Raw genomic sequence first — 13,701 nt, 5'->3', positions numbered from 1 at the left:
AAGGGGCTGGAGCTGAGGACCAACCTGGCTCCCACGGAGATAGCACTGAGTCCCAGCCTTTGTCGTAGCTTCTCTTTCAAATAAGAAAACGCTCACATCTTCTGGGCAAAGAAGAGGCTTGAATAAGGTTTTCTGGGCTCCTCACAGCCTGCCAGTGTCCTGACGAAGGAGGGGGGCTGCTTTGGTGTTGGGGAGAGAGCCATCTGTGAACTCTCTGCCTGCCAAGTTGTCTCCTGTGGGCAGCCTGGGAACCGTCTTCTGCTAGGCTCATGGCCCCTCAGAGCAAAGTCTTATTATTTATTTATTTGCTTATATGTGTTTATTAGTCTGCTTGTTTATTTATCTGTGTATCTGGTTGTTTCTTTATTTGTTTTTTTATTTATCCTCGCCCATTGATTTTTTTTTTGAGAGAGAGAGAGTAGAAGGAGGTGAGGGAGGGAGAGAGAGAGAGAGAAAGAGAGAGAGAGAGAAACATCAACGTAAAAGAGGCACATTGATTGGTTGCCTACTGCATGTGCCCTGACTGGGGTTTGGAGATCGAATCTGCTACCCAGGTATGTGCCCTTGACCAGGAATCAAACTGGTGACTCTTTGGTGCACAGGCCAATGCTCTATCCACTGAGCAACACCAGCCAGGGCAGAGCAAGGTCATCTTTAAATGATTCCATCCCTTTATGTCCTTCACCCATTTTATGACAAGAAAAAGCAAGAAAGACCTGGGAAGGACAGTGGCAGAAATGGCATCAGTCCAAAGGGCAAGTGAGTCCCAGTGTCCAGCTGTGGCTCTTTTGTTCCCTCTTTTTCTGTGTCCCCATCTCCCCACTTCCTCTCCGTGCAAATCATTCAGCTCTTCTTTTTTAAAATGTAATTATTTTTAGGTTGATTTTTACAAAGAGTGAAGGAGGGAGGGGGGAGAGAGAGAGACATTGATGTGAGAGAGAAACATCCACTGGTTGCCCCCTGCACACGGCCCAACCGACTGGGAATCACACCCACAACCTGGGAATGTGCTCTGACTGTGAATTGAAGCTGCCACCTTCTGGTGTCCAGGATGCTACTGCAACCAACTGAGCCGAGCCAGCCAGGGCTCATTCAGCTCTTCTTACTGCCTGTGTGTGAGACACACCTGCAGAGTGAACGAAGACCACCCAAATGAGAACTGCAGGGGCTGCTCATTCAGAGCTGCTCTAGCAAGAGAGTCAGCCTCTGTGCTTGCTTTGGGAAGAGACTCAAAGGCAGGCAGAGGGGAGGGAAAGCTTTACAGTGGAGGAAGGGAAGCTTCGGGTGTGCCCTGATTGGGGCCTTTGGCCCGGGGACCCTGGAGGCAGGCCTGCTGGCCGTGGGGCATCCTGTGTGATGGGTTAGGGTGTGTATTTGGCTTTCTCTGCTTGTCGCTAAGTTGGAAGTGGGGACAAAAGTTAAGGAAACTGGCCCTGGCTGGTTTGGCTCAGTGCATAGAGTGTCGGCCTGGGGACTGAAAGGCCCAGGTTTGATTCCGGTCAAGGGCACATGCCCGGGTTGTGCAGGAGGCAGCCAGTCAATGATTCTCTCTCATCATTGATGTTTCTATCTCTCTCTCCCTTCCTCTCTGAAATCAATAAAAATATATTAAAAAAAAAAAAGTTAAGGAAACTGTCAGCAATCAAGTCCTGGCCATTGGGTCTATTTGTTACAGAGGGCAATGTTTGGTTTCCAGGACTGTTGATAGCGATAGCAGTCTGACTTAGGGCAGACAGCTTCCTGAGCTGTCACTGTTGAGATGGGTTGGTTTCCTGGGCAGGTTGTGGGTCAGAGGTCTATTCTTATAGGTGGCCTGGCCATTGCCTGTGTGTATATTCAGTCTCTCACAGCCTGTCTTTCAGTGAACTTCAGCAGTTCCTCAGGAGCGCCTGCTCTACGCCCGGCGTGGGCACGAACAGGTGAGGAAGAGCAGGAGAGCCCAAGTTCACAGGGTGCATGCTGAGGGTTTTACATATGTTATCTCATCCAGCCCTCATAGCGCCCGGTATTTGCGAAGGCTAAGAAAACAGAGACCTAGGTTCGCTCGCTCGGACCCAGCCCTGGGTCCTGCCCCCAGACTGGGACGCAGCTTCACCATGGAGGAGGCAGACCGAATCCTCATCCATTCCCTGCGCCAGGCCGGCACGGCAGTTCCTCCGGGAGTGCAGACCCTGCGAGCCTTCACCACTGAGCTAGTTGTCGAAGCCTTTGTCTGCTGCCTGCGTGTGATCAATCCTGCTGTGGGCTCCGGCCTCAGCCCCCTGCTGCCTCTCGCCATGTCTGCCCATTTCCACCTGGCCATGAGCCTGGCTCAGGTCTGCATGGACCTGGGCTATCCTTTGGAGCTTGGCTATCAGAGCTTCCTCTACTCCAGTGAGCCTGACCTCCGGGACCTGCTTCTCTTCTTGGCTGAGCGGCTACCTGCCGATGCCTCTGAGGGCGCAGACCAGCCTGCAGGTGACTCAGCGATCCTTCTCCGGGCCATCGGGAGCCACATTCGGGACCAGCTGGCCCTGCCCTGGGTTCCAGCCCTTCTTCGCACTCCTAAGCTGCAGCACCTCCAGGGCTCGGCCCCCCAGAATCCTTTCCATGCCAGGACGCTGGTCGTGCCTGAATTGAGTTCCACAGGAGAGTCCTGGGAGTTCCAGGCAAGTTCCCTGCTACTACCAGCCCCCACGCAGGTGTCTCAGCCTGCCGGGAGGGTGGCCTCACTCCTCGAATGCCATGCCATCCAGCTCTGCCAGCACACAGCCCGGGACCACCCTGGGGACAAGGCCTGGGTCCACCAGGCATCCTGCCTCCCTGCACAGAAGGATAGGTGGGCTCAGCTGCAGTGGCTGCAGAAGCACCTGACTGAGCATCTGCGTCAGACCTGGGTCCAGCTGGGGGCCCCCCAGCAAACCCAAGACTTGGGAGAGCTGCTGCAGGCCTGGGGTGCTGGGACCACGGCTGGTGCTCCCAAGGGCTCCCGCTTCACACATTCAGAGAAGTTCACCTTCCATCTGGAGCCCGAGGCCCAGGTAGTCCAGGTGTCAGCTGTGCCAGCCACCTCCCGGTGGCCTGAACCAGACACGTGGGCAGCTCAAGAGCAGGAGCTGGAGGCTCTCCGGGAGCTGCTAAATGGAGTGAACCGTAACACTGAAGAGGTTGCAGCCAACAGGAAGATGCTGGGAATCGGCCTTGTGCAGATGGAGACCCGGTGTCGGCAGACGGAGCTCAGCACAGCGGAGAGGGAGCAGGCCCTGCACCTGAAGTGCCGGGCGGTGCAGTTGCTGCCAGACGGGGCTGCCAACCTTGCCAAGCTACAGCTCGTGGTAGAGAGTAGTGCCCAGCGGGTCGTCCACTTGGCGGGCCAGTGGAAAAAGCACCGGGCCCCGCTCCTTGCTGAGTACCGCCGCCTCCGAAAGCTCCAGGTTTGCAGAGAGCTGGAATCTTCTCGGCGGCTGGCAGAGATCCAGGAGCTGCACCGGAGCATTCGGGCTGCTGCTGAGGAGGCCCGCAGGAAGGAGGGGATCTATAAGCGGCTGGTGTCCGAGCTGGAGACCCTGCCCAGAGACGTGTCCCGGCCGGCCTGTACCCAGCGCATCCTGGAGATTGTGGGTAACATCCGGAAGCAGAAGGAAGAGATCTCTAAGATCTTGTCTGACACAAGGCAGCTTCAGAAGGAAATCGACTCCCTGTCTGGGAAGCTGGACCCGACATTTGCCGTGACTGATGAGCTGGTGTTTAAGGATGCCAAGAAGGATGGTGCTGTGCGGAAGGCCTACAAGTACCTAGCTGCCTTGCATGAGAACTGCAGCCAGCTCCTCCAGACCATCGAAGACCTGGGCACCCTCCTGTGGGAGGTCTGAGACCTGGAGGAGCAGATCAAGACTGAGATGGGCAAGAAGACCCTCAGCAACATGGAGAAGATCCAAGAGGACTTCCGGGCCCTTCGCCAGGAGAACGCTGGCCTCCAGGGGCAGGTTCATGAGACCTGAGGGGCCCCCGCAGAGGTCTCCCCCACCCCCGGCCTCAGCAGGGATTTGACGTGTTGGAGGCAATGGCCAAGCACTTGCCCTTGCTGTTCCCTGTGCTTGCTGTCCAGTCCCTCCTGCTGGGGTGGCTCCTGTCCACCTGACCCCAATCCTTACCTGGGGTGAGCGGCCAGAGGCCGGGAGCTTGGCTGAAGTTTACTGGGGACAGTACTGGGGTTTGGGGCCTTGGATCCCCAAAAAGTGAGGGACTCTGTCAAAAAGAAAGAAAACTGAGACCTTGACCTGGTCCTCGAGGAGCTCCTGGTCTCAGAGGCGTCGGGTGTGTAAGCAGACAGCACCTTATTGGGTGAGGGGTGGTGCAGCCGATGGTCGCTCAGTCCCATGTTCTTCCCCCACTTCCTGCTTTGCTCCCGCTCACTGCGTTACTCTTCTCTGGCTGCTGGCACTTAGCAGATGGAAGGGGAGAGAAGGGGTACAGTCCCGGGAAAGTGTGGCGGACAGTGAAGCTTTGCTGCAGGCAGTTGGGCTCTGACGTCTTGATTTTAGTCTGGGACCAGGCAGATCTGCTCTGATGGGTTCCCTCAGCACGGCCCGCCACTGAAATGGCAGGTCTAGGAGAGTCCATCTCACTGAGTTATCCATGGGGCAGCTCCCAGTTGCCGACGACCAAGAGTCCCTACCTGATGCCGAGGCGGTGATCGGCTGTGACCTTCTGCATCGGTTTTTGCTGTCGGCCCACAAGGGCATCTGGGGTTACCTGGCTGCCCTTAGTGGGGAAAAGGCCACGCTGTTTGTGACCCCTGCATGTGTGCTTGCAGACAGCGGTTCAGCCCTCCCCAGCAGAGAATTAAAGGAACCCAGGTGCCATGGCCTTCAGCTTACTTTGTCTAGAATCCAGAGATAGGACTACCAAGGCCAGCGGGCGAGAGCATTTTAAGAGAGCATGGTGTACACCATGAAGTCATCGAGCACTGACCTGACCCTGAGCCCGGGACCCACCAGGTGAAGAGCAACCTTGTCTGTGGTCAGGCTGAACCGGGCCCCACAAGATGAGAGGCTGAGTCATTTGGTGTGTAAAGCACAGACTCCGAGTTCGAGTCCAGTTCTGGAGTGTGACGTCTCCCACATCCCCTGTAGATCCGTGCTCCGTGCTGATCTTGGCTCTCTGACCCTCGGCTGCAGTTAGGTGCAGCCTTTGGGGAGCCCCAGCAGGAGAGCAGAGGGAGAGTGGAGAGAAAGGTCAGTGAATTTATTCTCCTGGCCACCTCCCTGTGAGGTCCACCTCAGGCTAGCTGTGCCCCTTGTCCGGAGGTCACTTTTCTCAAGGCAGCTTCAACATGACTCTCTCTCTCTCTGGGTGGTGACAGCTCCCTGCTCATAACCCCAGGTGACTGCATGATCCCTTGAAATTCCACTGCAGCCTTTCACAGCATTGGAAATACTTTTTGTTGCAAATAAACTCTCCTTGAGTTAATTTGAGTATGCCAGCTCTTTCCAGTGGGGGCCCTGACTGATGCTCTCTGCAACTCATTAGCTCGGTAATCACAGGCAGGTTAACTGCTCCGTGCCTCAGTTTCCCCCTCGGTACAATGGAATAATACTGGTAATAGTCTTTACCCAGAGAGCCCGTGTGAAGATTGAATACGTTAACCCTTGCCCAGCCCTGAGAGTGGCTGCATCCCCAGCACTGTCCAGCGCAGTACCTGGCACAGAGTCGTGGGCGTTACCCACTGAGCAGGTGAATTAATGACTTCCAACCATGTGGTCAGCAGAATAATGACCCTCCCAAAGATATCCACATCCTAGTTCTTGGAACCTGTGACTGTTTCCTTTCGTGGTAAGAGAGACTTTGTGGATGTGATTTAGTTAAGGACCTTGAGACCAGGTGATACCCTGGGTTGAGTGAGTGGGTCCAGTGTCATCACAGGGTCCTTATAAGGAGGCAGGAGGGCCAGAGTCAGAGAAGCTGATGTCACAGCCGCAACAGAGAATGGATGATGTGGTTCCAAACCTCCAGAGGCTGGAGAAGTCAAGGAACAGATTCTTTGCCAGATCCTGCAAAAGGCACACAGCTCTGACACTGTCTCCTTTTATAGATGAGGAAACTGAGGCAGAGAGCGCGTAAGTAATTTGCCCGAAGTCACATAGTGAAAAAGTAGGGGTTGGGACTGCGGGCCCAGATCCACAGAGCTCCTTTATAACTACTAATAGGATTAAAGGATATGCACTCTTTTGCAACTTGCCTTTTTTTGTCTGTTAATCCTCACCTGAGGATATTTTTCCATTGATTCTTAGAGGGAGTGGAAAGGATGGGGAGAGACGGAGAGAGAAAAACATCAATGTGAGAGAGACACATAGATTGGTTGCTTTCCGCACATGCCCCAACCATTACCAGGGATCGAGCCTGCAACTGAGGTACGTGCTCTTGAGCAGAATCAAACCCAGGACCCTTCAGTCTGAGGGCCGATGCTCTAGCCCCTGAGCCAAACCAGCTCGGTCACAACTTGCCTTTTTTACTTAGCAGTACGTTTTAGAAATTGGTCCGTGTTGGGACAGTGACAACTGCCTTATTCTTTTCAGGGGGGCAGAATGGTCAGCACCATTTTAGTTTGTTGCAGACACAGAACAGTTTTCTCACCCCTTCCTTCTGTCCACCTGAGGAGAGGGTGTGGCTTTTGGAAACTCCACTCCTGTCTCCTTGCCCCTGTGCCCAGCTGTCTGTGCAGAGCATGAGCCGTTTGAAGGACACTTTTTGCACCCCGACTGACCCTGCCCTGCAGGGGGCCCTTGTGGGCAGGAACACAACTGCTTATCGATGTGGGTGTGGCACCCCAAGGCACTGACTGATCCTCGGTTGATGGGTACTTTTGGAGTTGGCGCATTCCCTTGGCTGCCTTGCTCCATAGTTAGGGCCAGCCAGCCTCATCAGTTCCTTAATGGCATCAGTAGGCCTCCTTTCTCGCTGGGGTCAGTCTAAGGCAGCCGTGGGCAAACTACGGCCTGCAGGCCGGATCCGGCCCATTTGAAATGAATAAAACTAAAAAAAAAAAAAAAAAAGGCCGTACCCTTTTATGTAATGATGTTTACTTTGAATTTATATTAGTTCACACAAACACTCCATCCATGCTTTTGTCCCGGCCCTCCGGTCCAGTTTAAGAACCCATTGTGGCCCTCGAGTCAAAAAGTTTGCCCACCCCTGGTCTAAGGCTTCTGAGTCAGCCTTGGCAGTTGTCCAAGATAAAGAGGATGCAGAAGTAATACGAAGAACTTGGGGAAGGGAGGTCCATTTAACAGACACCCGAAACCACAGTTTAATAGATAGTAAATAAGGGAATATCGTGAGGGGCTGCTCTCAGGGTGGGGACAGTGTTGGGAGAGGATGGAGTAGGTCTCCCAGAGACCCTGTCCATCCGGGAGCCCAGGCTGGTTGGCTCTGAACCTTGGTGTAAGCGAGCGGGAAGAAACATCTGGAGGCCCCTCATCCCACCACCTGGGACCAGAGCACCTCAGCCCTCTCTCCCAGAGAGAAGGTAGCAAGACCCTGGGCATTGTTGAGACCCCAACAATGAAAAGGAATGTGTTGTGCCCCCAGGGATATGAAGCAAAGCTGGATGTGGTTGCAACCATGTTTAGTTGGCAGCTCAGCACATCAGCCGAGCAGGTAGCTGGGCTATTGGCCACATTTTTGTTCCTTCTCTGAAGTGGGAACAACAGAGAAAACCTCAAGTACCTAGGCTGAGGTGACATAAGGTCCCAGGAGCTGGTTAAGACTGGGACTTTGGCCCTAACTGGTTTGGCTCAGTGGATAGAGCGTCGGCCTGCGGACTCAAGGGTCCCAGGTTTGATTCCAGTCAAGGGCATGTACCTTGGTTGCGGGCACATCCCCCGTGGGGAGTGTGCAGGAGGCAGCTGATCAATGTTTCTAACTCTCTGTCCCTCTCCCTTCCTCTCTGTAAAAAATCAATAAAATATATTAAAAAAAAAAAAAAAAGACTGGGACTTTGACAGGGATGGGGGCATCTGTCCCAGGGAACCTACCTTTTTGCCTTTCCCTGGTGAGGGGCCTGCAAGCAGTTCCACGGTTTGGTTTCCCCTCAATACCTACCAGGTTGATCATGAACAAGTCTGCACTCATAAGTGTTTGACAACTTAAAAGAAATGGACCAACCAGTTCCTTAAAAACCACAAACTACCAAAACTCAAGCAAGATGGAATATCCAATCTGAAAAACCCTATAACCATCAAATAAATAAACTGAATTCCTAACTACAATGACCCTAAAAAAAGAAATCGCTCAGCGCAGATTTTACAGGAGAAAACTAGCAAACTCGCCAACAAGAATTAACATGTTTTACATAGTCTCTTCCATAAAATAGAAGAGAAGGACACACTCTCTAACCCATGCAACAAAGCCAGTATTACTTCTATTTCAAATCCAGATGTGAACAAGACAAAAATAAATTACAAAGAAAACTACAGACCACTATCTCACATTAATTAAGACACGAAAAATTCTCAGCAAAATATTAGCAATCAAACCCAGCAGTGTATGAAAAGAATTATATGCCATGACCAAGTGGTAATTATCACTTTTTTCAGATGTGCAAGGCTGGCTCAACATTTGAAAATCAGCCATTTATCTATCATGTATATTGACAGAGAAAAAGCATTTGACAAACTCCAATACCCATTTATGATTTAAAAAACAACAACAACAACTCGACAAACTAGGAACACAGGAGAAATAACTCAATTTGGTAAAGAACATCTATAAAAATCCCACAGCTAACATCAGACTTGATGGTGAAATGCTTTACCTGTAAAATTGAGGACAGCAAAGATGTCTGCCCTCATTTTGAAAGTTCTAACCACTGCAATAAGGTAAGAAAAAAATTAAGGCTATAGATGGGAAATGAAGAAATAAAACTCTCTATTTGTGATATAATTGTCTACATAGAAAACCCCAAGGAATCTACAAAACAACCATCCCAGCTCAGCAAGTTCCTGGAATATAAGATCAACATAAAATCTTAGACGAGGTCATGCACACTCATCCTCAAAATGGCTTATCTCCCTGAGATAAATCCATGACCTTCCCAGGGTCGCCGAGGCCTTGCGTAACGTGCTTCCAGCCTCATTTCCACCACTTTCCCTCTCTCTCTCCTCTGTGTTAGTTAATGATGGACTCTGTGAAAGCAAACGCTGCAGGGGAAGGGGACAGAAATGATGGGAGAGGATCCTACTTTAGATAGGGTGACATTCAAGCAAAGACACAAATGAAGTGACATAGCAGAGCATCCTAGAAAGAGGGAACTACAGGTGCCAAGACCCAAGGCAGCAGCGTGCTCAGCGTGTTGGAGGAAACGCTGTCTGGCAAAGGCAAGTTGGGGAAGCACTGACTAGATGTTCTCCAGCATCCCTTCCAACACTGACCTTGGACCTGTGGCCTGCACAGGGGTGTTTTCTGGTTTGAGGAGTGGCTGTCTAAAGACCTGGCTGCTGGAGGGGTTCGGGGTTCGTGTGGCTCTGCTGATGAGCCTTGTGTTCAGGATGTCCTGGAAATGGGAATGAGAGGCAGCCAGGCCCCCTCAAACAGACAGGTCTGTTTTCCTCTTGTCATCACTTATCAAATATTTGCTGAGTGTAGGGAACAAAGATGAATCAGATACAGCCCCCATGGGATCAGAGACCGCATGGCGGAGCAGGTGCCTGCAGTGGGGCTGGCACTCAGGTGGGTGGGTCCAGAGGGCCCTCAGGCAGGGCTCTGTTCCAACTGCGGAACCTGGAACTGGCTGTTGGGACCTCGGAGCCCTTTATCTCCCACAGGAGAATGCAGAGGGACAAGTGGGCTGGCTACGTAACTGGTTGGCCCCGTGCAAAATGAAAATGTAGGACCCTGTTCACAGGCAGGAGGAAAGTACTGTTAAAGGAACATTGCTTTGTGGCTGCTCTCTTAGTGTGTCATGGTGATTTTCATTTGCTATTTAATGGCCTTCCAAGTCAGGAAAATATTGAAACTTTAAATTATTAGTATGAGTTTTACCATTCTCTGTATATTGTACGCCAGTTTTAAATGCAAATGTCAGAGCATTTGACCCATATATGGGGTCATAAAATTATGCCGTTTGGATTTCGTGGCTTGTTTCCAGAGGGTCCTCAAGTGGCCAGAGGAAGCTCCAGCCAGACTCAGGAAGGTCGGAAGGAGGAAGACAGGAAGTGCGGCTGCTCAAAAGTGCCTAGGGTACCCCCTGACTCCTCACAATGAAGGGCACATGTGCACGTACCCTCGGGCCTACCAGTTCCCACACATGCGAGACCACCCCACTTCACCCTGGCCAGGCGTAGGACCTGGCGAGGTCCAGCCAGGTATCCCAAGGATCTGTAACCCCTGCCTCAGGATATGCTCAGTACCTGAGGCCGGGGTGAGCGAGAGGTTTCCTCCTGCCAAGACTCAGCCTCCAGCTGCTGCCTAGCAGATACCTTGGTGCTGCCCGCCCCGGGGGCAAGGAGTACCAGGGGACAGCTGCCACCGTGCTCTACCCCAAGACACCATGGGCACGTGTGCCGGCTGACCCTCCCTGTGCCCAGGCCCCTTCCAGGGAGAGAGGGCTGCAACAGTTGCAGGATAGGGGTGAAGAGGGGGAGCCCAGCATGTCCTGGGTGCCTGGGGAGCTGATGGGAGTCAGGACCCGGTGTATGAGCTGATACTCCAGGACTTCGCTCTACTTATAAAACACAGACTCAAGGATAAAATTATTAAGACTTCGTTAGTCCACGCAGACCCAGGGAAAAGCCCTGAAACTGGAAATCTACCTTCGTAAGTGGAAGGCAGGGGAAGACCAAAGAAGGAGGCTGGCCACTCCAGTCTGGTAATTAACAGAGTTTATTAAGGGAAACTTGTATATGAGGCATGTCTTAGGCGGCTGCGAGACTGAATGGATCCTAAAGAATTCTGGGGAGTAAAGGCGGGGAACAGTCACAGGTACTAGTTCATGGATGCTGCCAGGTACGGGGAAATGCTGCACATGTTTGGCCAGGTCAGGACAGCAACCTGTTCCAGGAACCAGCACGTAACAGGAGGCAAGGGACAGATGCTGATGTATGTCAGAGTGAACGTCAGTTATCATCAGACAGTCCATGGGGTTGAGGGGAGGGGGGTTGCAGAAAGCAACTGCTGTTGTGGCCCGCGTCCAGCTTGCAGGGAGTGGTCACGTCTTGGAACAGCTCTCGCCACAGACTTTCACGACGGCAGTGCAGAACATTGAGCCACAAGTGCCGGGCCCTTGTGAACCTGGGGCCCTGTGTGACTGTGCTGGTCACAGGCCCATGAAGCCAGCCTCGAGGAGAAGAGCTGAGGTCATTCTTCAGGTCACTTGGCATTTCTGAGCCTCAGTTTCCTTTTTGCCAGACAAGGTGGGAAGGCTCGCCTGTCATTTAACAAAGGAGAGACTCTATAAGGTCACTTGGGGACAGAGCCTGGGAAACCAGCAGAACTCCAGGCCCCTGTGGGTGCTCTCATGGCGGTTCTGCTGCTCTGTCTCCCCCATTCTCCTGCTGTCCACTGGCTTCCTCTGCTTCCTTAGGTTTCTCCCTGGTGTTTACTGAGCACCTACTGTGTGCCAGACATTGTGCGAAGCACTTTGCATACACGCAGTCTTCACAGCAGCCCTATGCTGTGATGATAACAATAGCACATGAACGTGTACTCTGTACTGGGCACCGAGCCAAGTGCTTTTCCCGTGTTAACAGATGTAATCCTCCAACAACCCTATGAGACAGGTACTGCTAGTCCCTTTCTACAGGTGAGGAGACAGACCTAATGCAGTTAGATAACGGAGTGAACAAGTCGTAGATGGCACAGTTGGGTGTGAACTCAGGCCGTGGGGGCCCCAGGTGCAGCACACTTAGGCCCTGCATTATGCCACCTTGCTGCCTTCCTGGCCTGGACAGCTGGCAGCGTCTCTAGGCTGCTTTCCTTCTCACCCTCCCTTCTCTTCCTCCCCCACATGGCAGAGCTCCGCCTGGAAGGGAACTTCCTGCACCGCCTCCCCAACGAGGTCAGTGCCCTGCAGCACCTCAAGGCCATCGACCTGTCTCGGAACCAGTTTCACGACTTCCCTGAGCAGCTCACCACCTTGCCAGCACTGGAGACCATCAATCTGGAGGAGAATGAGATTGTGGGTGAGTGGACACCCCCCCCCCTCCCCCCCTCCCCTCCCGCATCAGCACCACCTTCCTCCAACTCCCTTTCCTGAGTGAAGCTCACAGGGCTCAAGGGGCACCAGGCATGGGGCTGTGGAGTCACATTTTCACAGACCGGTGGGCAGCGCTGGGCTTTCTGGCCTGAGATGGCTGAGCACAGGGCACTGGGCCCACGAAGGGAACCATTCTGAGGCCTTGCCACCTGCTGGGGGCTGGGTTGGGCACTTGCTTTCACCTGAGAGGTAGAAGGCCTCAGCATTCCCCACGGAGAGGCCTGCATAGCTGGGCCACCCTTGGGCCACAAGCTGTCCCGCTGGCATCTCTCTGCCAGCCGAGGCTGCCTCTAAGACCCTTACACATTTACTCTTCCCCGAGTCCCTGGCTCGCCCTTCCTGGTCTCCACAGTGCGCTCTTCACCATTAGTACGCGGGGCCACTGGGAAACAGGATTGGAACGCCCTCTCTGCCTTCCCCAGTCGCCAATGCTGCCTGTCCCTGTCTCTGTCCAGAGTGCTGGAGAGCAGCCCCCATGCTCTGCATCTCAGAGCTCAGCCTTGCAAGGACCTATTCAGGGTTTAAGAGGCACTTCGGAACATAGACACGGGTCTGGACATGGACATGGATGTAGGCTTTGGGGAAGTGTTCCTTCATTCACCAGCTGCCATTTTTTTTTATTGAGCAGCTTGTTCTGTGCCAGGCACTGTGCTGGAGACAGATGGACAAAGCGTCCTCCCGTTCTCATGGGGCTGGCCATGTACAGTTGTAAGAGGGCAAGGTCAGTCACACAGCTGATAGTCAGTGAGCATTTAAATGTGCTCATGTTTAAACCTCCCCATAACTTTATGAGGCAGATACTGTTCCTCTCCCCAGGCGAGGAAACTGAGGCACGGGGAAGGTCAGTAACTTGGCCCAGGTCATGGCACCTGGGCATGGCACAAGGTCTTGCCAACCCAAGCGGTCTTGCTTCAGAACCCCAGCTACTCAGGACAGTGCTTTGCATAAGGAGAGAAGGTGTTTGCACATAGCCGTAGGGAAATAGAAAGCCACCAGCCGCATAACTGGCTGGCTGGAAACTATCGGGGTGGAGGGGACAGCGTATGGTGTGAGGCAGGACCTCCTCGGCCAGGTGGGCAATCAGCCTCGCTCCTGACAGCTCACCTCATGCGCCAGAGCAGGTGGGCGGCGTCCCGGATGGAAGTACTGGAAGATCGGAGGTGCTCAAACTGGATGTACGTTCAGATCGTTTGGGGAGCTTTACAAAAACCCTGTGCCAAGTCCACAGCCCCTGCCAGTTAAATCAGAATCTCTGATGATGGTTTTTAAAACTTCTAGATCAGTGGTTCTCAACCTTGGCTACACATTAGAATCACCTGGGAATCTTTTTAAAATCCTGGTTTCTCGCCCTAACCGGTTTGGCTCAGTGGATAGAGCGTCAGCCTGCGGACTGAAGGGTCCCAGGTTCGATTCCGGCCAAGGGCATGTACCTTGGTTGTGGGCACATCCCCGCAGGAGGCAGGAGGCAG

The 13,701-nt window shown here is 53.0% G+C and overlaps 2 protein-coding genes across 4 annotated transcripts in view; both read left to right on the top strand.

Annotated features, from left to right (window-relative positions):
- The window catches only part of LRRC20 (leucine rich repeat containing 20), a 54,857-nt gene that overhangs the window by 35,456 nt on the left and 5,700 nt on the right, over positions 1–13,701 (top strand). For all 3 annotated transcript variants that reach the window (XM_070432907.1, XM_070432908.1, XM_070432909.1), the window contains one exon: positions 11,991–12,158. In XM_070432907.1, coding sequence (XP_070289008.1) covers positions 11,991–12,158 — 168 coding nt within the window. The remainder of the gene's footprint in view (positions 1–11,990; positions 12,159–13,701) is intronic.
- Positions 2,037–4,070, top strand: CCDC22 (coiled-coil domain containing 22). Its single transcript, XM_070432906.1, is given in 1 exon segment — positions 2,037–4,070. A coding segment is annotated over 1 exon segment (1,884 nt). The 5' UTR covers positions 2,037–2,096; the 3' UTR covers positions 3,981–4,070.

The sequence above is a fragment of the Myotis yumanensis genome, unplaced genomic scaffold (genome assembly GCF_028538775.1).
Source record: "Myotis yumanensis isolate MYYU_CA2020_CCGP unplaced genomic scaffold, mMyoYum1.0.hap1 SCAF_13, whole genome shotgun sequence".
In the NCBI taxonomy this organism is placed as follows: Eukaryota; Metazoa; Chordata; class Mammalia; order Chiroptera; family Vespertilionidae; genus Myotis; species Myotis yumanensis.
The sequence above is the reverse complement of the archived record's forward strand: the minus strand, read 5'-3'. Positions and strand labels throughout refer to the sequence as shown.